The 26,207-nt window shown below is 31.8% G+C and overlaps 1 protein-coding gene across 1 annotated transcript; it reads left to right on the top strand.

Moving 5' to 3' along the window:
- The first annotated feature begins 21,391 nt into the window (after nucleotides 1–21,391).
- LOC132057436 (trihelix transcription factor PTL-like) lies at nucleotides 21,392–25,590 on the top strand. The gene is made up of 2 exons (XM_059450035.1): nucleotides 21,392–22,128; nucleotides 24,054–25,590. Exons 1-2 carry the CDS (start codon nucleotides 21,677–21,679, stop codon nucleotides 25,216–25,218), a joined length of 1,617 nt encoding a protein of 538 aa, XP_059306018.1. The 5' UTR covers nucleotides 21,392–21,676; the 3' UTR covers nucleotides 25,219–25,590.
- Nucleotides 25,591–26,207: the final 617 nt, after the last annotated feature.

Genomic DNA, 26,207 nt, shown 5'->3' with positions numbered 1-26,207 from the left:
CGATTGAATATTGTATAAGCCTGTCAATACACCTTGTATGATTGTGAGGAAATGGGCCTCAAGTTATGTATATTAGCCCATACTGGCTGGACATAAGACGTAAAGAACATTAAGGCCCAACAAGAATGGGCTTATACTAATCGTGTTTTAAATGCTGTTAAGAACTCAAGTTCCTTAACATACTTAGAAATAGAACTTCCATTTCTTTATTTTTTATTTTTAAAAAAGTCTATACTTTATTTTTGATTTTTTTCCATGCGTGGTAATGCAAAAAGCAACAGAGCAAAATGCAGTTCATCTTTCAGCTCCACAAAATTTCCACAAATTTATGCTTAATTATTTCTCAATTTTGTTTAATAATATATACATTTTCAACTAGTTTTTGGGGTACGGAGTACATTTTTTAGTAAATGTCATATCAATGAATTTAATCTTGGAAGTTACTGTTAAATTAAGGTGTGAAAATATATATCACTTTACTTAATTGGACGATGTCAATTGGAGATCAAGAAGATGCATAGCCTAGTTCTGGTGACCTCCATTGCACTTTGAAGGGTGCCCGCCTAAAGTCGACCTAAGTGATCGAGCTTGTGTCATAATTTGTGGTAGCTTGTGTCATAATTTGTGGTAGCTAGGGTCAACGTTCACAAGGCCCTTGCCGAGAAAAGGAAAGATATATATTTAACTTTTATACAACAACTGGGGTATTTATATAAAAGATAAGAGTCTTTCATTTATTGATTTGGTGAAAATATAGATGGGGGTAAGTATTTCATGAATCAAGAGTGAAAATATATAAGTACTCGGCCGGACTGCTGGCCACCGCCAGAGGCGTATCTAGGATTTTTAGAACATGGGTTCACCACAAAAAAAAAAAAAAAAAAAAAGAAGGAAAAAAGTGTGTTTAGTGGGAATTGATCCCTAGTCCTCTTGGTAAATAACTCAACTATCAACCAAGTGCAACATTTAGCCTTCTTGTAGTATGTGTTCCTGCAGGTAATATTATACCAATTTTAAAAAATATATACATAAAACACTACAAAAAAAAAAGGGTAATTTGGGAAGGTTGAAAGTTGCAATTCGCGGAGGTTTTAGCCTCTTATAGCAACTAGCGGAGGCTAAAATCTCCACGAATTGCAACTTTCAACCTCTGCAAATTATCCATTATTTGTTGTGAAATACCTAGTTTTACGAAGAGACCATGTGTTCACGTGTCCCAAATTTAATTACTAAATTCGCCTCTAGCCACCGCTTGATCGACATGTGTCAAGTTTGCCCGCGTTTTATTAATTCAAATATCAGAATTTTCCACTAAAAGGTGCTTACTTTTCTATAACAACTTAAACAAAAGCTTATAGCTTTCTTAAGTATAATGATTATACCTTTTTCTTTTTCTTAGGGTTGACAACTCACTCTCACATATAACGATAAGACAACTTTTAAATGCAATCCATTATAAGAAATTTGATAGATATAGTCTGGTTGTCACTTGGCAGCCTCTAATTCCAATAAGAAAAAAAGAATTAACGAACAAATTCGTTGTTAGTATGTTGCTAATGATAGCAAAAAAAATTTGATAACCCGTCGTTAAATAAGATATATAGACAAATTTTCATTTTCCAACGATATAAATTATTCGTCGCTAATTCTATTTTCTTATATAGTTTTTCAGCCAACAAAACAAATCATCTGTTACTAAGTATGTATACATTCTTCTTCCATTCTTAATTGCACATTAATTCTTCAACAAAGACAAAATTTCTCATCAGAAAGTGGCACTTTACACTAGTCATTAGTAATGACTACGACCTCTCTGTTATTTTGGTAATAATTCTTTAGCTTTCTTGTTGAAATAAATGAGAAGAAAAAAAAGCATCAATTCATTATATGGGGCCTTATTTATATTCTATGTTTTTAGGGTCCTACAACTAATCTTGCTAAACTCAAATCATCCATAGACCGCTTATTCCAGATCATTTTTAGTCAGATAGAGAAACGTTTTCTAATTTACGATTGGACTGACAACAACTTAATGATTGTATTTAGGAAAATTGAGATTCAGATGAATTTAGACTTCATATGAAACAGAAAGTAAATATGATAGTTGACTTGTTTCTACTATAAAATATTCTTATATTGTGCTATAATAATTGGTAAAAATATCGGCAATGGAGGATTAATCTTTTCTGTTTGTCCAATATTCCCTCTCATTATTTTATATTAAATAAAATAGGACAAGGGTCTTGACGAAGCTCATACCTTGATGGCTTGAAATGAATTACGGTATGAATGAACCATTTTCTATGTTTTAATATTCTTAATTACTTGTATAATCACAGGTGAAAATGTAATTAGCTTTATGTTATTATGAAAGAAAAGGGTCTAGAGGAAGTTTTAGATGGCATACAGCTGCAAGCTTGTGTAGGATATATATATATATAATTGCAAGATAAAGACTCGATGATGTGGCGTTCTAAAAAACCAGCATTTGCATTTTTTTTCTCAAATTTTTAACATTTTCCTCCCCCCCCCCCCCCCACACACACACAAATATATGTGTTATATTAAAAAAAAAAAAAAAAAAAAAAAAAAAAAAACACCGAAACAACACTTCTTAAAAGTTCCTTCATCTAGAAAGAACTTAAAAGTCACCATATATACTAGACGTCTACTCCGGAAAGACATTATTAACAACACAACCGTTCACTATAAACTGAAACGACCCATAAATTATCCTATCAACTAGAAAGCCCAAAAATCTCCTTCCATGTTTCTTTTTGTCCTCATGAATTTATAAATATTCTTGGTTCTTTTTCTCACATTCATTCCTTCAACATTTCTTCTTGTCCACATCTGATTTTAACTATTGTTGCCATAGATATGTGATTATATACTGAGTTCGAATATAGTTATTTCCCAATAACGTCATCTGGTTATATTGAGTTTAGTATTGTTGTAACTGATGGATTTTAATTAATTTTGTTCCTTATTGTTTGACATATAGGTCACAGGTTTGAGGCGTGGAAGCAACCACTAATGCAGTTGTCTACATCACATTTCTTGGGGTGCGGCCCTTCCCCCAAGCCTACTAATGCGGGCTTCCCGGTGCTGCCTTTTTTTTTTTTTCATAATTGTTTGACAGATTATCATGCAGTAGAAGTTTCAAAGTCAAACAGAAATGAGCCATGTTAATTATATGACTTGGCCGAAAGAAATTATGGCTAATATTATGTCAGACTCTTGAGGGTTAAATTTACCTTTTTCAAATGAGATTGTTTCTGACGGGATTAGGAGGGAATGTAGAAGGCTTATCAAACCAATGGACGCTATAAATGTAAGCCTTCTTAGAGTGGAAAGTTGTTGGAGACGAATGTAACATTTTATTATATGTATACAAATATAAATATAATAAAATTTATGTAAGTTATTTTCATTGATAATACAAAGATTTCCTTACACTATCACTATATTTAACCTCTATAAAAAATTATTTTTCTATTTTTTCTTATAAAAAGATTATTTACAGTTGCATTTTAAATGACCTTATAGAGTAAATTTTTTTTACATCTTCAATCTATAGAATAATTTTTTTTTACATCTTCAATCTATAGAATTTATGTTTATTTATTATGAAATTCCCTTTTTAAAAAAAAAAAAAAAATACCTATGTACATCATTCATTTGAAATCAAATTCCTTTGGCAAAAACTTTGGACCGTTCTGTTCCCTTTACTCCATATACACACCAAGAGGCTAGGAGTGTTCTCATTGATTAGAATTTAAAATACATGACATGTGCAGGGGCGGAGCTAGGTAGGCTCGAGGGGCTTCATCCGAACCCCCTCGGCGAAAAATTATAGTGTATATACAAGATTTTTTTTTTTTTTTTTTTATATATATATATATAGTAGATGTTGAACCCCCTTGGCTTCTTTGTGTATTTACTTCTTCATATTTTTGAACCCCCTAGGTGAAAATCCTGGCTTCGCCACTGAAAAGATGTATAATTATTTCTTGATTATGTTTAATAATATATATATCCACTTCATCAAAAAATCATCTAATTATGGTAGATTGTATTGATTTGGTGTAAACACCTAATACAAATGAGTCGTTACACCATTATCAAGTGATGTACTAGCATCTAAGACCATCATTTGTATTTATTTTTATTATCTTTTGCTTAATTTTTTTTACAATTAGTTACTTATTATCGAATTAGGCCTTTTAATGAACGTAATAATGAGTTTTAAACAAGAAAAGAGGAAGAGGGGTTCTTTAATCATATAAAATAGTATTTGTATTTATCTTTTCTGTCAAATTTCTGCTTTTTATTCTATTAGCCAATTTATCTGTTGTTTTTAAAATTCTAAAAGCCGTTTTTTTTTTTTTTTTTTAAAAGTCATGTCCTTTAATTACTTCATCTTTCTCCCATATGCCAACAATTCCAAAGGCATCCAGCGTTCCTGAAGCAATCAATTTCTCCCCATTCATAATTACTCTCATTAGCGTAGCTTTGTCACTAAAAATATTTTTGTGATGGCAATTGTTCAAAAGTGGGTCGGTCCATCGTACGTTTATTTTGATGATTTCTCTGTAAAGGCTTCAGCAACACAATTACCGAGGTTATACACTGTTTTTTCCTTTCTTCACTGATCGTTTGTATCTTCTTTTTGTAGTTCATGTTATCAAACTGTTAGCATACCCAAATCTCTAATTTTTTCAACTTGAAACTTAAATCTGATCAAAGATTTCTCACATCTTGAGGGGTTTTTTTGGAAATAAGCAGAACCAACGCTAAACGCTTCCTCTGATTAAATTAATTTTGTGGGAATTTTGTTAAAGTTTCTCACTGGAAACAATGCCTTCATCATAAGAGCTTAATCATGCATAGTCAAAATTCTAATTATATTATGTTCATGTAATTTACTAAACACATAGAAAGTACTTTGATTTGCCTCTTACATACCATCACTTTTTCTCTCTACAAAGAGGAAATGAAACAAAAAAATATGCTTCTAAAGAGACTTTTTAGTATGAATTTGAAGCACCTATAAATATTTAATACAAGTTACCCATTATTTGTCCATTTATTAAAAAGTATAATTAAGAATTAATAATTTATCAAATTTCTATCAAAGAAATTAACTAATGAGAGATATTTGTAATGCTGTATTTGCATAATCTTATATATATTATTTATGAACAACATAAATAGGAAAGAAAACGAGGAAGCTTACCTATATATTTTTTCCCTTTAAAATAATGTTTAACTTCTCTCTTACCTATATATTTTTTCCCTTTAAAATAATGTTTAACTTCTCTCCCCAATTGAGACAATTGTTCTTCCACAACTTTACAAAACAATACAAAGGTAGAGGCATGCAATGCTTTATCTATTTGGATTTGCTTTTTGTTTTATTTTTTTCATATATGTATTTTCCCTTATAGTTTTTACTTTTTATTTTTGCTTATGCAAGTCTTAGATTATTTCTTTGTTAAAATAAAATTTAAAACTAAAAGACCGCGCGACGCGCGGGTTAATTAACTAGTTTTTCTTATAAATTTATAATCCTGGAGAAATTAAGTAAAGTCTTATATTTTTAATCAAAAGCAGTGAACTCTTTCTCCATCACCTGATCTGGGGCAAGAATTGTGTATTTGAACTAAACAAGCATTTGATTAAAGAACAACATTAAGAAGGCATTTGATTAAAAACATTTTCTAAGCTAATTGTGTTTTTTTTAAGAAGGCATAAAATATAATTTTCTGTTGGAACACACAATTTTTCTTGTTGCACTTCATACCCCATTGTTTTTTTTTTCTTGGGAATGGATAGAAATAAAATTAAGAAATATTGCTAAGCTAAATATTTTGAATAGTAAGGAGAACTTGGTTATTGAGTTGTGTGGATTGATATATCAAGCGTTTCACAAATTATATCAATTGAGAGGTCTAGGAGAAGTCAAATAGTACTATCAGCTGCAGTTGTCTCTTTATGTACAACAAGGAACAGCCAGTCAATATAGAGAGTCACAAATCAAATCCATCCATCCATCCATTCAATCATGCATAGACAATTTATTGTGTTTTTTGCTCAGTGTTTGATATTTGTTTTTGGACTTTGAATAATTTGAATTCAGGTATGGGCAGAAGATTCATTAAAGGAGGAAATTGCTTCCAGTCAGGATTTTTTTCATTCTAAGAGCACGAACCCGAGACCTCTTGTAGTATTTAACTGTAAATATTAATTTAGGAGAGTTACGGGCTTCTCCTTGTGGAAGCGGGTTTGCAAAAACCACGACTTGAGTCACTGATTGTCGAGAATCTCACGAATTACGGATGAATTCTTTATGTCCACAACCTAGATATTCTTTAAAAGATGTAGACCGTTTTCTTTGTAAAACCTCAGTCACCATATTGTGGTGGAAACCTTTTTTTCTTTTTTCTTTTTCCGAGTATCCATATTAATGATGCATTTATATGTTACACATAGGAAGAAGAAATGTTAAACGTAGGGTTTAAAAAAGGGATGAAGCTCATCTCAATTTCCTTTCTCTCCAATTTCCCAAGTTCTTACTTGGACGAGAGACACATGTCCTATGTTAAAATTAAGGGTTTAGATCTTATTAGTTAAATGAAGATCTTGACCATGGTTAATAACAAATATTTTCATAACAAATTTTTGAGTTTTTCCATAATTACTCCTATTTCCATATAATTTTATTCCATCTCTTTCCTCTATCTTGATTTAATTTTCTGCTTTTCTTTTTACGTTGTGCATCTTGTGGCACTTAATCGAACGTATAGTATTATCCCTGTTCTTTGCTTTAATCAAGATATTAGTAATGGTATAGCTTATGGAATTTGAGTACAACTTTTTGTATTTGATTCTACCAACGAAAAACTCCCCGTATTTAATTAAATCTAAGCAAATTCGATCCAGTGCAGTATTGATACTTAAAATTCTCCTAACAAATGATAAATTTAGCGAGAGAAGGGAGATAGTGGAACCTAATGGAATGGTTAGAACTTAAGAAAATAAGAAGCCGGGGAAGAGAGATAAAAAGTTCACTAATATATTTATTGATGAAAAAAAAAGATATAGCTAAAATAAATGTGGGATTATCAAATTTTTAGGGAGCATATGTGTCTCTTATCCAAGTAAGAACTTGGGGAAAATGGAGAGGTGCTCCATCCTAAAAAAAGGACAAGCTAATGGGTTAATCAACACCTTTTATGGGTGGATGTGACCCAATAATTTTTTCCGATACCTCTAATAAAAATTATAGAGATCTTCCCCATCTCACCACGACCTTTGCTGACCATCAATGACATATTTAACAGCGACCTAAGGTCTGGGGGACCAATTTCCTATTATGCAAAACGAGGACTATCTCACCATCTTGCCTTTTTTTCGATGTATGAATCAATTCTATATAATTCTGATTGGTAGGTCCCTCAATTATGCAACTCATTTTAATTATTGTACCAAAATTGTACCTCCGTTTTAAAATCACTTCGTCTTGAGATCTAGAGGAAATTCTTTTTCATCATGTACTCTAGTTTTCTTCCTAAGGAAAAAGCCTAGGAGTAATTATTAGTTTGTTACATGATCATTAGAATTGTAGCGTCATACACCAGTAGCTAAGTAAGAAATTTTGTCAAACGTGTTCAAGAATTTTGACAAAAAGTGTTTGATTGACCATCTTTCAACATACCTAGACTTTTTAAAAACTACAACACAGAGCACATATAGCTACGAAATACATTGTAGCTAAATATGAAAATTTTCGTGGCTAAACATTTTTGCTACAATTTTTATTCCCATAGCATTCGTAGCTAGAAGTAGTGTAGCTAAAAGTTAGCTACAAACTTTACATGGTCCGTGGCTAAGGACTAATACTTATTGCTACGAATTTTTTTTTGTTGTAGCTGTGATAGTAAAAAATTCTTGCCACGAAATATATACTTGTAGCAAATAGTTTTACTCTTTTGCCACGACAGATAAAATCTATAGAAATCTTTATATTGTAGCCACACTATATCTTTTGTGGCAAAAGACTTAATTTGCTTGCTATGAAAATTCAAACTTTGTGGCTATTTTATATTTTAGTTTCGTGGCAATAATATTTGTATTTAGCTACGAGTTCGAAATCCATAGCTATGAATTGAAGTATTTGCCACAAACTTTTTCGTGCATAGTTAAGAATCCTTTCTTTTGCCACAAAATAAATAAAATTATAGCTATTTTTTTTTTATTTTGCTAAGAAAGGTGAAAATGTATAACCAAATTTTTGACAATTATATATCAGTTTAGTCATGATTACAGAAACTTCATTGCTACAAATTGAAGTGTACGCCACAAACATCATTAACTCAAGAATTTCTATAACGTAGCGAAAAATAAAAAAAATTAGATTCCTAAATAGGTTTCAATTTACACTAATTACATAGTTAAGTTTCAAAATATTCACAATACATAATTTTTCTATGACAACAATTACAATAGTAGTATCTTGCTTGAGATACAAAGCCGCATAGTTTCTGCTTTATTTTCCGCCATTGTCTCCAATTGTGCCATAGTTTGATCAATACAGGTCACTTATCATTCTTTGCTCTAATATTTCGACAAATTTGCCTGTCAATTTCAACAAAGTAAATTAATACCAAAAAACAAGAATAATTTTAACCTGTATATAACTTTAATAGGTACATACGATCATATACTCCAAGCAATTCAATATTTTGCACAAAAAGCCTTTTTTAACAAAGTTTTAATCAAGGAACAAGATATGCAACACTATATAATCCTTCATGGAGGAATTATAGATCCATAACAAGAAAATCTACCGAATAAATATTAACATTTACAATACTAATAAGCATTTGATTTTAACTACACTATAAGTGTTGAATTATTTCTGAAACATAAATATTTATAGGACACAATCATAGACTAACTTAGCTTCTGTTAGTGATATGTCAACCAAAAAAGGTACAAAAATACAGAAAAAATAAGGCCAGGGGGGTAATAGGTCGCCCGCAAAGGTTACGTGCGTCATAATTAATCCGAGTATACGTTTGGGGGGGGGGGGGGTTGTGTATTTTCCCTTTATAAAAATAACCCTTTAGGTATAAGAAAACTCTAAATAATTTCTCTAATTTTTTGGACAAATCGTTGTCATGACTCCATAGCAAAAATATTTATTCAATTAATTGAATAATATAATATTATATGATATGATTGTAACTTCAAGTGTATTTTTTGTTTGAACATTCAAATGATTTTGATAGACATTCACATGTAAAATAAGAATATCCTTTGCCATGTAACTTCAAATACGTGGCAAAAGCATATTATTTGTCATGAAATTTTATTGTAGCAATAAGTTTGTAGCTATTAGGATAGTTATTGCCACGTATTTTTGTAGCTTAAAGCAAAAATGTATCTATTTAGCTATAATAACTTTTTTCAAGTCTGTTTTGTGGCTATAAGATTACTATTGCTATGGTAACTTCAAACGTGTGGCTAAAGCATACGATTTAGCTACGACGATTTACTGTAGCAATAAATTTGTAGCTATTTGGGTAATTATTGCTACGGATTTTTATGACTTGCAGCAAAAATATCCATTTAGCTATAATATTTTGTTTCAAGTCATTTTTTGTGGCTATAAGATTACTATTGCTACAGTGACTTCAAACGCTTGGCAAAAACATGCGATTTGGCTACGACGTTTTATTGTAGCAATAATTCGTAGCTACTTGGGTAATTATTGCCACGATAGTTGACAACTATAGCAAAAAAGAGGAATTAGCTTTGCCATGTGAGTTTTATAGCTAAGAAATTTTATGAAATTGTAAATAGCCATGAAATTTTATGAAATTGTGGCTATAGTTAAGTATTAGTCACGATTTTCAAATTCATAGCTGAGAATCCGTAGCTACAGATGCCTAATGTTGTACTTTTGCCAAGCCTTTAATTACTAACTGCGATCTGTCGAAAATTATGTGAAAAAGAATTTTAACTGTCACTTGTATTGGTCACATGGCAATTAGTCAAGTGCTCATTAACGTTGTTCAGAAGAGTGGGAAATTATATTAGTACAAAATAGCAATATGCTGTATTTGTCATGTTAGGGACTAAGTTATGTAGAAGAAATTATATATGTCAGTTTAAGATTTCGAAACTCAGAAAAAGTTGAATAAGAAAACAGAGAGGGCAGGGCAGGGCAAGGGGCAAGTCAAAATTGTACAAGTAGCAAATAAATGGGGATCACAACTTATCAGACCCATGCATGCATGCCATGCAGAAGAAGGAAAAAGAGAGTGTGTGTATATATGTGTGTACAGACAAATGCCACCAAAGGTTATGCATGCTTGATTGACAGAGGTGGATTCAGAATTTTTAATTTTATTTTACTTTTTTAAGAAATTCAAGTACGATTAATGTAATCGGAAAGTTTCACGCAAAAAATCCTCGAACCACTATTCTAACTGATTCCGCCGCCCAGATCATCCATCTAAAGTGACTAGCTAATTTCGGACGGAAGCAAAACCCTCCAAATGACGTTGGAAAAAAGTGATTTTCGACTACATTCTGATGATTCTGGCAGTTGGAAATAGGCAAACTTCTAGTAGTGTCCTTCTATAATCAGCTCGTGTTTGACTTATGGGAATGAATTCATATTTGGTAGGGAGTACTTTACCCCAAAAAAAGAACTTCTCGATATGAATTCAGCTCCAAAACAAATACCAGACATCGGATAAAATTCAAAAAATAAAAATAGCAGACAGGTAAAGGCAGTAGTAGGGACAGATGGAACCTGAAATTAAATCAGCGTGTATTATGGGCCACTCAAACTCAGTACTACTGCTACTCTTTGCCCCTCATATCTAGCTAGCTTTATAGCTAATTCATAGGCTCTCTATCCCTTCTGCAAACTGACTGACCTTCGAAGCTAGATGTGTATGTGTATCACATTAATTTACTTCTACTATACGTGCATGGATGTAACACTTTCTCTTCAATTACAAGCCATCAGTGTATGTGTTGTGTTATATCTAGTCTGTGCCTTCCACTACTCTTTCTGATCTGATAAGGCGACACACACTCAGATGCAGTTTTTGTTTTTGTTTCTCTCTAGGAGGCAATAGGCCCCTAGCTGCAATTGTCACAATTCGTTGTGGTCAGCTTACCCTCTTAATTACGTACAGAATATAATTTTAAATTCTCTTAAATTAATAGTATTGAAATTTTGACTTATGTAAATTGGTTATAACCGGAAAAAGATAATGGTTTGACTCAAAGTGGCCGGAGTACGTATTTTATTGTGCATAAGCTAGGTTCAATAATTATTGACTTCTGATGAGTAGACTCTATAAATATATACCAACCCTTATTTTCCTAGCTATTAGAAAAACTCTAGCGCATTTGTTCTTGAATAGGTGGTGATAACAATTGACGTCTCATCAATTAAATTCTCCGGAATGTGAGAGCCTAATAGCTAGTTGATCATGAAAGTTAATTTCAGGCTTAACAACTGATTGATATCAATGGTTGAATTAATTAACCGTATGTTGGTTTAATTTTAGCTCAAGATTATGTGCTTTTATCTCTGTATATTGTGTCTTAATCTCGGTTATGACTATCGATTAATATCTTACAAATAGGGCATGAAGCTTTGGTGTAGTTGTCAGGTAGTGTGACATAGTTTGAATTGACAAGCAGTTTAACAAAATAATGAAGATTTTTAAAATTATGTCATAATATTTATGTGGTGATAGAACTTTTGAAACTTGTACTTTAAACATGTAATTAACATTTGTGTAATGGTTATAAAAGCTTTCCATTAAGGGTAAAATGAGAAGCGTAAATAATGATTTCAAATTCAAAAACGTGTTATTCTTTTTTAAGCAGACTAAAAAGGAAAAGTATATCACATAAACTGGAATAGAAACAATACGTAATATCATTGATAATAAATGCAAACTTAATATAAGCAAGTATTTGCTAAAATTGATTCACTATGTATTTATATAAAATTGAACACAAAGTAGTCGATGGTGTATATTGCTCCTTCTATATAAATCCAATTCTGTTATTTAGGGCATGATCTCCTTTAATACTTTCTCTAGCTAATTAACATTCTCTTTTATCCAATTCCCCTCTTACTGTTCAACTGAAAAAAAGATGCAGAGGTACGTAGCTGAAATTTCAATCGTAACTCTTAGCTATTGGGTACTTGTGATTTGCCATAGAAATGGGGGTACTTCAATTTGGATTCTTGTGTAAGAAACTGGACATTATTTTTTCTTCCTTTCTGTTGACAGTTTGTAGGGCTAACTTTTACTGTTTTGCTATAGTAGTCTGATCTCTCCTACCTTTTGGTTTTGTTTGGATGTGGAGTGACCGGTTGAGTCTTTCTTTTTTCGTTTCATGGCCCGATTAATTTGGATTCGCGACGAAATTCCATTTTAGAGTAAAATAATCCATACCAAAGGTGACATCAATCCCAAATTTCCAACCCGAGACCTGAAGTTAAAAATATATAGTTCTTACCGCCTGTCGATCGGTGAAGCTATAATGCCCAAGGGCGGATGTAGAGTGCAAGTTATGGGTCCCTTGGTAAGTTATAACAATATCTGTAACTCTGCATATATGTTAAACCTTGATTAAACTAGTAAAAAAAATTGATTTCAAACATAATAATCAAATAAATTTTGGCAAAATCTCAACTCAAAGTCATTAAGTTCAAATCCTGCTTCCTCCTTGAATGATTCTGTGACAATGACATTAGTAAGTTCTAACATCTTTTTGTTCTTATTTTGGATCCATTTGGTAGGCACCAATATACATTCTGGCAATTTTGAAGAATGATGAGCCTACCTCAACTTCAATGATATTCACCTATATTTGCGTACCTAATTAGTGCCGGGTCGGACCCAAAATGGGTCGTTTTTGGCCCATCAATAGATAAAGTGGGATGGGATTATAGTTGAGCTGACAGGTTAATGAGGATTAATCAAAAGAAATATCGGTAAACTTTTAAGTCGGCAAACTTTCAAAGGAGACGTGTGCACATGATATTTTTGAAAAATCTCACATCGGAAAGGAAAAAAATAGCACAAATTCAAATAGCATACATGCTTTTGAGCTCGATGACAGCGTAGTCAAAATGAGCAATTTATGAGGTCAGTTGGCTAATAAACGGACACCAATATCATTGGCTTGAATTGTGACACCAAAATACAAAGAGGGCTTAAACAAAAACTTTATAGATTGACAAAGGAAGTGAATTAAAATAGAAATAAAAACAAAAATAAAAGAACAGAAAAAAGAGAGAAGTTTAAAAAAAGAAAAAAAAAAAAGAGAGGGAGAGAAGCAGAAAGTAGTAGCAGCGCCGTTGGTGCAAAGGTTTAAGAGGAAGAGATCAGTTGACGTACAAATGCATAGATAAAGAGTAACAAAAAAGTACTTTTATATTTTTGTATCACGTGGACTGATAATTATGTGATGGTGGTTATGATATACTAGTAGAGAAAAAAAAATGAGGCCATGACAAAATCTTACAATTATTGACTTGTCTAGTTTGGTGGTACCTAGCTATTATGCATGTCCCTTTTTTTTAGTCTTTGAAAGGAGAATTCAGGATTTCTTGAACAGGTGTATCATAAAAAAAAAATAAAAAAAAATGAACGTATTAAGTGAGAATTGATTTCCTATTTTTTGGAATATGAGGTTGGTAGATAATATTTAGATCAATTCTGAAAATATGTATATAATTTTCTTAGTAATGATCAGATCGATTTAGAGCAACATTTATTGAGTTCGAAATCTATAATTTGTGCTTAATACACATTTACAAGATCGCAACCAAATTATTACGTCTGGATGAGCCCATAACTTGAACACATAGTGCGTATGCTCCTACTTTCCTCTAATAGGCATTTATATGCTCCTACTTTCCTCTAATAGGCATTTGTATGTTGTGTTTTATTTGAGGCGAATTTAGGATTTGAATTTTATGAGTTTTGTACTTTAGGTCAACGACTTTAAATATTGATAATTGAGTTCAAAATTTATTATTTATATATATTTTTATTGATTTCTTAATACATTTTACATTGACCCCTATGTTTAATTATTCAATTGAGCAATATGTTTCTCGTTAATATAGACATAAAGACAATTGTTCTTAATCAAATAGCTTGGTCCCGAATGAAATAAGATTAACAGCAAGTCTACTTGTTCCATAGGCCATCTTTAATTATTCTAGCTAGTACTGCATGTATTTAGGATTTTTTCCTTTTATACAATATCCAATGACGTTGAAGACAAATTTAACTGTTTCTTGTTTCAATTCATGCAAATAATAATTGGTTATGGTGAGCACCTGCAATTGGTAAAATAAAAAATGTTAGCAAAATAATTTAAAATCAAAAGGGTTCAGAACCTATAGCTATTTGCTACTATGAAGAAGGCACATATTTTCAAGACATTAAAATAATTAATTGTCTTTCTTTGACCACAACAGTCTCCAGCTAACATAGGAAAGCCATGAATAATAATATTGGAAATTATTTTCCCAATATTTCTTTTTAAGGAAACTTTCTCAAATTTGGTAATGTTGCAAGACTAATTATAAGATTTTCATGAGGGACCCCAATGATCAATGTTTGAGACATGATTGATTGAGTAATTAAAGTATTACGACCAGAAATAGCTAATTTTTTACAGATAGCCTGTCAGAATTTCACTCATCGGTAATGTTTTTAACGAGACATTTTGTCTGAAATTTAGCAATTTTCTGACCGTAATGTATGCTCTCCCTACTAATTAAATCTTTTAGATAAGATGTTCATACATCTCAACATGGGTTCAAAGCAAGCAAAAGGTCCTAGGTTCAAATCTTTTATTAGTCCATAAAAAAAATCAGGTTCACATGTGAGACAACTTGTTGAGACATGTCTAATTAAGTTGCTACAGTATGAATTATATAATAACTTTGACTTTTAATTTAAATGAAATGATACGTGAAAATTAATTCGAACACCGTTGTTGTCAAGAAAATATGAAAGAAGTTCTAACTAACATATAATGAGATGATACAAATCTGCTACTTTAATGCAGAAAAAACTGCGGTTTGCCTCTCGTAATCATTGAAGCATATGGCTAATGATGATGAGCAACCCAAATATGGAAATTCTTTTGATGATTTTTGCCAAAATGAAAGAAATTCTTTTGATGAGTTTCACCACAATGAAATATCAGAAAATATTGTCTTTTCATAATGTAATGCCTTTAAAAGAAATTCTTTTGATGAGTTAAATTTAATGTATGTCTAGTACGGCCACATATCATGTACTTTGCTTTCTTGAAAATATGTTTAAACAATATGGTGATTTGGGGGACAATAAAAGCTGTCTAGTATGAGTGCCCATAAATAGTACACTTAATTAGCAGCATGTTTGCGATCAAAAGACATACTAAGACCTTATTCATGATTTACACTTAATGAAAATTTAAATTTAAATTATACAGATTTCAGTTATTATGCAATTTTTTTTTAAAAAAACTTTAAATGCTCTTTATTGAATAAACATTAAAGTACACAAAAAAGAAAAGTTGTACAGAAACAGTTCTCACCTACCCGAACGGAACAAGCTCCATTCATCACATAATTGGTAGGATTTCCATATAAGCTCACAAAATAGAGGGTAACCCTATGTACATAAGCTTCATCAAGGAATCAAGAGTATAAAGTCTATTTATCTCCTTTGAACGGATTTGTGGTTGTATCTTCTTCTGAAATATCTTTAGTTAAGTAGGTGTTTGGCCATGCGATATGAAATCATGATTTCATAAGTTTTATATTTTGATTTCAAATCAGCGTTTGTTTATGCAATTTGCACAAAATTTCAACTTTAACTTCATATCATGATTTCAAATCCCAAATTCTCTAAAAAGGTGTGAGTTGGGATTCCAAATCATGAGTTAAAAAATTTTTAAACGTAAAATTTGACCCATAAGTTTATATTTTGTAAAAAAGATCCATAATTTGGTAGATATATTTACCAACAATTTATATCAAATATTAAAAGATATGCAAGTTGGTAGTATATTAAGAGATTGTCCATACCATGTGGGGGGATTATATTAAAGAATAATTATACTACAATTCATGCTCAATTTTCCTTTTTATTGAATTATAAAGTTCGATCAATTGATGTTATATCTTCTAGAAAAGCCTTCTAATAACGTATTAATTTTGTTATGAACTATGATTTGCTCATTTGGTAAGATTGAATAAGAATTGTGAATGTTTTGATGGTTTTCACAACTTGTGAGATTCTTATGTCTATAAGAAAAAATACAACTCAAGAAATCCAAATTGCTTGTCCAAACAAAACTTCTACTTTAAATCATTATGATTTCATATCATGATTTTAAATCATGTCCAAACGACTCCTAAGTAGATCCCAAAATTAAGTGTTTTATTTAATGTGTATAAATAGGTCTGAATGATTAAAATATGTAGAAAATATTAAAGTCATTAAGATACTATTTATTCAGGAATTTTGCAAAGATGACATTTAACCACTATTCATTTAACTACTATTGTTATCGCTTTTGTCGTACACCATTATCAACAACTACCATCCATCTTGCATTCATAATCATCACTATTAGCCACATCACTGTCGTTACCAATCATCATAGTCAGCTGTCACCACTACTAGCCAACATTTACAATCATCACCATCAGCCACCACTATATATCACCAACTATACTAACAATCACCATCATCTTTAAACTATCACTACGATACACCATAATCATCAGTCGTTGTTACCAACTACCACCATCAACCGCCCTTGTTAACGTACTAGTAATGTCAGTTACCATCACAACTAACTACTACCAACAAACACCACAATCAGTCAACACCACCATCAACCGCAGAGTCAGAATTTAGAATTTCTAAAATATGGATGCACCACTAAAGAAAGGAGAAAAAGGAAAGTATTAAGTGAGAATCATTCCTTGTTACCAGCAATAACTCAACATTAAACCAAGTGCATCATCCAACCTTTTCGTAGCAATGACCAGCAAATAATATTAGATCAATTATAAAAAATACGTTCATATAATATCTAATTTTGCGGAGAGACCATGAGTTCATGTGCACCATAATTTGGGCTGTAAATTTGTCGCTGATCAACCATCACGTACGCTTAGTCGACACCAACAACCACCACCGTCACTTATCACCACTTTAAAAATATTTAGGATTTATTTAAATTTATACTTTAATTAAACTATAAATAAAAAAACTTATAAATTCAGATGTTGAGAAAATAAATTGTTTTAATTATTTAATATTCAAATCTTAATACAAAACTTAAATAAATGTTTAAGTCCAAACTTATAATATCATTAGCGCATTACATCGATAATTTTTTTGAATATTGAATCCATCAAAATTTCAAACATGAACTTGACGGAATAAGAGTTTTTGACATGACATTATATGAATAGGAATTCGACAAAGGCAAAAAGACAGACTACTGTATGCCTGCATTAAGATGTGTTTCATCATTTCATTGACCCTTCTAATCATTTTCCTTTTTCGTAATATACCACATTTTTTTACTTCTCGAGAAGAAAGTTAGGAGCAGGAAGACCTCTCTTCTCTCATAATTCAAAAAGAAAAAGAGTTATCAAATGTAGAATAGACTATATTAAGCTACAATATATTTGAATTAATAATTTGATATACTTGTTATGAAATAATACTTGAGACAGAAGTAGGTGAAATGATTGGAAAAATTGAACAGAAAATATGACATAATTAAAAAAGAAATGTCATCACTCAAATAGTTTCCACATACAAGAAGAAAGTGTGTGTATGTATGTATCTATCTATATATATATATATATATATATATATATATATATATATATGTATGTATGTATGTATGTATGTATGGCTTAATATTTCAATTATATGGTAATAAATTCGAATCAATGCTATCATAATCGGGGCGGATCTAGGGGAAGCAAGAGGTTTATTCAAATTCGGTCTTTCGCTGGAAGATTATACGGTATATACAAGATCAAATTATTATTTCATATATAGATAATAGTGTTAAATCTCCATGGCTTCTTCATGTGCTTACTTCTTTATATTTTGAATCACCTTAGCGAAAAACATACCATGCTACTGATTATATAACTATAATGGATTAAGTTTCAATGATAGTGTAGAAACTGGGACGAAACAAAGTGGAGATTCGAACCAATTAACGTCTTGAAGAATCAACAAATGGACTTGAACTTTATTCCTACGTGACACAATTAATTCGATCAAACACTCACCATCTGTTTCTGTTATTCAACTTAAAGTTTAATAATATATTGTTAGTGGATGAAGGGAACAAAAAAAGAATGTGTGGCTGGTAGAAATACAACACTAAGAAATTTTAGCTATATCTTTCACTAGTAATCCTATATTATTACTGTACTTAAGGACAACTCAAATGGAATCTTTTGATTGATACCTAGAAACTAGACTAGATATCTTGAATGCTAAATGTTTTCTTTAATTGGTGTGTTTTTCATCTAATTTTTATACTGTATTACTTACAAGATAGTAGTATTAACTTTGTCTCAAAAGAAACAGAAAAGAAATTAAAAAGGACAGTACTATGTATACACCGTTGGTGAAATCTCAAAGGTGAAACATCCTTTTCATTATTAAGCTAACAGTGTGGCTGCCCACTTTTTGATTTAAAAGTTGTCAAGCTAACGAATCCGCACTATTATGTATATTCAAAGATTTTTATTTATCTATTTTCCTTGAGTTATTTTAGAGAATGAATTTAAATTGTATACTTTATCAAATAAAAAAAAAAATTGGGGCTAGAAGAACGGAAAAATGGGGGAGGGGATTATAAGGAGAGGAATCAAACTCTCACCAACAAAGTGAAAACTTCGATAACCAACCAATTGAGTTACTAATGTTTCCTTGAATTTTAAATTATATATACGAAGAGTGCGATAATTGTTTTTTACTTAATAAACTAGTTTTATTTATCATAGCAGGTTATTTACCATTTATTTAGGTTACTAATTAATAATATCAACTATAGTTACCGGCTATTACTTTTACAATTATTCGATTATGTAAATATCTTTTATATCGTGGATGCATAATTAAATTCTCAGAAAACACGCAGCACCTTTTCCTCAAGACCAAGTTGGACTAAAGTTGGTCTAAAAGGGGAACTTTCCAATGGTATTAAAATTAAAAGGGAAAGGTCCCTAACAAACAGTGAAATTTGAATAACATATTATAATAACTAAATGATAAAATTGTTTTAAATTTTTTAAAAAAATTATAGAGTAACCGAATGCTCAAGTATTTCTTAAACTCTGTATAACTTCTTAGAGCCAGTTTAGACATGCAATTTTTTTTTTTCAAGAAATTATTAGATTATATATTGTAGTTAATTTTTCACCCTAACTTGAAGTTGAGTTTCTCACGTAATTTTTTTTTCCACCACAAAACTTCAACTTTTTCAAGTGAAATGCATCGAAGTAGTGCACAACTTCAATTTTCAAACACTCTTTTTGGCTCAACTCCACATACTACTTTTTCAAATATCATCAAATTCCTTTCCAAATACCTACTTAAATATATTTACTTGGGGAAAAACTGACGTAACAGAACTATTATACCTTTGGAATGGAGTACAATAGTTTAGAAGAATTTTGTTTGCATAATTAACCCCACAGCTCTATCGGAAGAGTACTGTTAGGTGAACAAAAAGAATGTAGTGGGTAGTAGTAGCTTTGGAATAAAATTAAAAGCCAATCAAAGGAAGCCAATAAGTTATAAACAGTACTAATAATTTACAGTATTATTATTTAGAAGAATTATATATGCATGCCGGGCCTGTACGTACTGCAGTGTTATTACGTATTACAGATGAGAGTCAGTATTTAATTCTCCTACAGAGACTTGTAAGATTGGTAAAAGGTCAAAAATGCCGAATCCAAAGCACTGTTGTAACCTAATCAACCCTACTGCTAAAAAACAAACTATTACATTACGTGAAATAAGACACTTACAAAAGCATCATAGCATTATTATTATCTTTTTGACTTTATATGCGTTTTATCTTTGGATTCAAAATTTAAACTTTATGAATTCAGATCGAAGTTCTTCGACTATATCACATCTAATTCAGTGGGTTCAAAATTTATTTTTTGCACTTATTTAGTTGGAATTTTAATACATACATAAGGCCTAAGTCTAAATTACTGGGCTTAGATGAACCTCTAGCTTTATCATTTGCTCCATCCCTGCATTTACCATAAGAGAGTTTGTGGTGGCATGTGTAAGATTTCTTTGCTTTAATTAATCATGGAAGTTTTGGATTCAAACCTTAAGAACTATTTTTTTTTTTTTTTTTTTGCAACGAATGCTTTCCTCTTTTAATAGGCACAGCCACAGGGGCAGATCTAGGGCCAGCCGAGGGTGGTCACCTTCGACAAAAAAACACTGTATATATATATAAGGTATTTTTTAATATTTTAATGCTCATATATAGGTTTTGAACACCCTAAACACAAGAGAAGAGGTTGGTTCACTGGTTTAGGTGGTTCTAAATTCACCTTGAGGTGTCATGTTCAAATCCCAATAACTACATTTTTATTTTTCGAACCCTGTCAGTGAAAATTCTGGATCCGCCATTGCGCGGCCTACGCGGTGTGAATTTTCGATCGAGGTGAGAAACAAAAAAACAAATATATGTGTTCATAGTATAAATAACTTTTCAGTTATATACACTATACAATTTTTCTGCGAAGGGGATTCAGTTGAACCCATCTAATCTGGGGCAGAGCTACATTAGGAATTACGTGTTCGACAGAACCCAATAGCTTTAGTTCAAATTTTCTATTTGTAGTAAGAAATTTACGTAATATATATAAATAATATATTCAAAATTCAATAAACAAAAAGAGCTGAGATTTAGAACCCATAAATTTAAAATTCTGAATCCGCCTCTCTATTTGATAAATGGGGCTATACATTAATATTGCCAAGAACTTTTACTCTATTAATGTAGTTTGACATGTTATAATCAATAACTATATTACTTTTCAGATTACTATACTAATCCCAGATTACTTACTGTTAATTCTACTAGTGATTCTTTTGTTTTCGTGACCTTTCCACTCTTATCCTTCCGTCCATCAATTTGATCCTTTTGCCCCAAAACACCCTTCACCTTCACTATTTCTTTGTAGATCAATGAAATGAATCTCTCTCTCTACTTATATATTTATAAGCAGTACATATACAAAGAGTGAATAAGCTTTACAACTGCCAAATGGGTCCATATTTTTCCAGATCAACTCCTTTTTCATACTAAAATTCAAAGCTTTTCTCTCTAAAGGACACAATCCGAGTCCGCTGCTTCTTTCACCTCCTCAACACCCCCCCCCCCCAAACCAAACCCCCAACACCCCCCAAGTTCTTCTTCATTTTGCTTTCTTGAATTTTCCTTAATATATATATATATAGGGTTTGAACCAAAATTACTGAGTTTTTAATAATATATATACGTTATATCTACTTTTGTTTCCGTTGGCTTTGTTGAAATGGAGGATCAGTATGGAATGGCAGATCTAAGACAGTACATAAACGGAGGGCGGCCACTTTTTCCAGAGTTGTTACCTGCTACTTCTCACCAGCATCAACAACGGAATCTCGGGGCAAGCCACCACCATCAGTACGAGATGGTGATGGGTATGGCCCCAGTTCCGGCTCACGTGCTTCCTCATCACCAGCACCAACACCAACACCAACAACACGAGTTTCTTGGTGATTCAAGTACAGCTGCTGCTGCTGCAGGTACTACTACAACAGCTGCATCAAGTGGTGGATTTAGCGGGCTCGATCAAATGGAGGCTGGTGGTGCTGGTGCTGGCGGAGATGGAAGTGGACGGTGGCCCAGACAAGAGACACTTACACTACTTGAAATCAGATCAAGATTGGATTCTAAGTTCAAAGAAGCTAATCAAAAAGGTCCCTTGTGGGATGAAGTTTCCAGGTACACACAAATATATGGAGTAGTATATATGAAAAACCTAATACACCATTCTTTTTTTTTTTTTTTTTGCTGTATGTGGGTGTTCATTCACTTGTGCAGTCTACTAAAATTTTCTACTTAGGAAAATTGTCTCATATTCTTGATTTCTTTTGTTTTTCTTGTATGTGTGTGTTCATTCACTTGTCCAGTCCTACTAAATTTTTCTTTTACGCACAAATTCAAAGGGGTACATGAAAACTACTACTTATTTTAGTTATCGTGAAGGAATCTCTCAAAATCTTATTAATCCTTCATATGTTCTTGATTTCTTTTCTCTTTTGTGTTTTCTTCATATTTTTATTTTTTGTTGGGTTCATTCACTTGTTCAATTCTACTATTTTCTGTTACGTGCAAATTCAAAGGGCGCTTAAAAACTATAATTTTCATTTTAGTTCTCGTGAAGGGATCCTTCCAAAGTGTTATTCACATATGTCCTTGATTTTATTTTTTATTTTTAAAAAAAAAACTTTTTTTTTTTTTTTTTTTTTTGTAATTTTTTTTTCTTGGGTTCATTCACTGATTCAATCCTACTAAAATTTTCTTTTACGTACGTTAAAGGGTGCCTATAAAAACTAATTTTCTTTTTAGTTTTCATTAAGGGATCCTCCAAAAAAATTTCTTCATATATTTTTGTAAATGATTTCCTACAAATTGGCATTTTGAGTTGCTACATCTTCTTTTCTTTTTTTCCCTTTCCTTTTGTTTCTTGAGGAGCTTTTGGAAAATACATATATTGTACATTGTGCACGAAATATGGGTTCTTGGGATAATTAAGCAGCACTCTTAATCAATCTCCCTTCTTATTGAAGAATTTCCTACAAAATTTGTAGTACTAATTTTGAGTTGCTTCTCTTAAATTCTTTTTCTTTTTTGATTTTGTTTCATGAGGAGGTTTTGGGAAATAGATACATAATGCTATACAGTGTGGAAAGAAACAATGAGTTTTCTGGAGAAAAGCAGCACTTTTAAGCAAACACCCACACAGTGAATAGGTTGCCAATTTAGTGTTAGAAAATGACACTACATTGAAGTTCAGTTAGAGATTCAGGTGTTATTTTCATCTTTACTATGACATCACTTTCTGAATCCATAGCCTTTTTCACTTCCTCTTTTTTGAGGCCAAATTCCTATTTCCTTGTTTTTGTTTAGAAAAAAGATAGCTATATAACCAATCTTGATGAAGAAAGGACATAGAGGGTAGTCTCTATCCTTAGCAAATATCAATATCACGTGACACTTTGAATCATTTGGGGATTTAAAATTAGGGTTATGTCAAGAAGCTGAGAAAGTCTTTCCGTCGGTCCGTAATTTGTTGAATAATAGCAGCCGATTAAGAAATCAAGTTTTCTGATTTACTGATACTACCTTCCCTCCAGAGCCTCCAAACTGAAAAAATCGTAAATTAGTCACCATTCCTTTCATGTAATTCAAGATAAAAAATTTCAAGAAACTTATTTTCTTCCGAAAAATAGATCCAGAATTAAGTTAAGGTTCCTTCAACATTTATTTACTTACTAACAACTAATAGCGACTCAATTCCAAATAAGTTGTAATTGGTTATAAAACTTGCGTATGGTTCCTCTATTATATAACTGGTTCCGTTATCTCTCTCCAACCTAACTTAGTAGTTTCCCGTTATGGGGCTTTTTATCTATAGATTAAGCCATTCCCAATAGTTGAACTATCCAAGAATAGTATCGGTATGATGCCATACGCCATTTTGATAAAGATTTTATCTTGTTTTGGTGAGAAATTGATCCCTCCGCGGAAGACTATAGCTTAGATCATGTCCCTCCATTTAAATTGCTTAACATTTATTAATTTACTTATTACTAACAAAAAACCACATTAACTAATTTATTCCCATTGATTTGCTATTATTGTAGGATTATGTCCGAGGAACATGGATACCAAAGGACTGGAAAGAAGTGCAGAGAGAAATTTGAGAACTTGTACAAGTACTACAAGAAGACCAAAGAAGGGAAAGCTGGAAGACAAGATGGTAAACACTATCGATTTTTTCGACAACTCGAAGCTTTATATGGTGAAACAAGCAATAACATTTCAGCCTCAGCTTCTGAAGCTCACCACCTCGGAAGTCATTTTCCTTACAATCCCGTTAACAACAACAATCAAGATCCTCATAATTTTCATCACCAAGCTCCTAAGTTGTCTGATAGCCTAAGTCTCTCTAATTCTTCTGAATTCAACACGAGTTCGTCTGATGATAGTGATTTGAATGAAAATTCGAAAGACAAGATGAGCAAGAAGAGAAGGGGGAAAAGGAGCTTAAAGGCGAAGATAAAAGACTTCATTGATGGACAGATGAGGAAGTTAATGGAGAAACAAGAAGCATGGTTGGAGAAAATGATGAAGATGATTGAGCATAAAGAACAAGAAAGGATATTAAGGGACGAAGAATGGAGGAATCAAGAGACGATTCGTATGGAAAGGGACCAAAAATTTTGGGCTAATGAGAGAGCGTGGATTGAAGCACGTGATGCTGCTTTGATGGAGGCTGTGCACAAGTTGAGCGGTAAAGATTTGAATAGTCCTAGTACTAATTCACGTCCTCCTGATGAAGAAATAGTTGCAATTCAGGGTCTGAATGATCAAAATGATAATAGACACGAAGATGTGACAGACAGTCTGAAAGATGATGTTGATCAACATTGGCCTGAAAGTGAAATTAATAGGTTAATACAACTTAGGACTAGCATGGAATCAAGATTTCAACAAATTGGTATTGGAGGTGATCATGTTTTATGGGAAGAAATAGGTGCAAAAATGGCTATTCTGGGGTATGATAAAAGTGCTACAAGGTGCAAGAATAAATGGGGTAACATCAATAGTTACATTATGAAGTGCAACAAGAAAAGAAAAGAGAATTCTACAAGTTCATGTTACAATAATAATGTCCAGATCAACAATCAATATTATGAAGCTGATGGATCATCATGTTTTAGGTACTTAATGGGAGATGCTGATCATCAAAACTTATGGGAGAATTATGAAATGAAATTAAGCAAAGGTGGTGGTGGCAATAACTGATGATGTGTACTCACAAGTAGTACAAGAAAGTTTGTGAGTTATTTTTTAAAAATTTCAGCTCAAGAGATCAAAAGTGGCTAAAAAGAATTTAAGATTGGTTGACAATTTAATTTGTCTTGGGAGGTAAGTGGTTTGTTTTTACTGAGGTTGCTAACTTGTCTTGTGGAACATATATTGATTTGAAGTTAACTGGTCCTAGGTAGGAGATGATCAATTTGGCCACCCAATATTTACTATTTTATCAGATGTTCTATTTTTTTTTTTTTTTTTGTATTCAAAGTATTGGTTTGATGTGGTTCTCTTCATCTATTTTGTCTCTTCACTTTGCTGATTTTCTTGATGTGTTTGTTTTTCTATGCCTAACCATATGGTTAATTCTTGAATGTCTTGTTAATGTATATCTTGACATCATTAATTAAATCTTTTGAACATGTTATTTTTGCAGATATGTATTAATTTTTCCTTCAATTCTTCCTAATAATTAATTTAATTGGAGGTGAGTGCATTGGATTGGGGGAGGGGCTGAGGGGGCACAATTGGAGACTAAGGCCTAAGGGTATGGTTGATATGAAAGGAAAATATTAATTGGGGAGAAACGACCTTTTCGCTTATGTTTTTCCTCTGCAGTATATTCCATTTGAAATAGTTTCTTTTAAAAAAGAGTTTAGTGAGTGTTGATAGCTACAACGTTTCTTCTGGAACTATTTTTCATCATACCAAATGGACCCTAAGTAGATCCATTTTTAGCATAATGCTTTTTTTAATAGGGAGAAATGTCCAAAAACTATGAAATGATAGCCCTTTGGTTGAAGTTTATATCATAAATACCATGTAAATTTAGGTGTTTTTCTACTAAGATTTTTGCAGCAATACATACAATACATATTAATTACATGCATTTTAGTATGTTATTGGTATGATTTGTTTTTGTCATAGAAAGCTCTTTTAGTAATAAAAGATCTTCTTTAATGTACTTAAGTGATTATATT

Source organism: Lycium ferocissimum, chromosome 5 (assembly GCF_029784015.1).
Source record: "Lycium ferocissimum isolate CSIRO_LF1 chromosome 5, AGI_CSIRO_Lferr_CH_V1, whole genome shotgun sequence".
Taxonomy (NCBI): domain Eukaryota; kingdom Viridiplantae; phylum Streptophyta; class Magnoliopsida; order Solanales; family Solanaceae; genus Lycium; species Lycium ferocissimum.
Note: the sequence above shows the minus strand (reverse complement) of the source record. Positions and strands in the feature narration are given on the sequence as shown.

Coding starts and splice junctions, on each gene's coding strand:
- LOC132057436 (XM_059450035.1), top strand. CDS start 21,677: ATGGAGGATCAGTATGGAATGGCAGATCTAAGACAGTACATAAACGGA. Junction 22,129..24,053: donor TTGTGGGATGAAGTTTCCAG/GTACACACAAAT, acceptor CTATTATTGTAG/GATTATGTCCGAGGAACATG.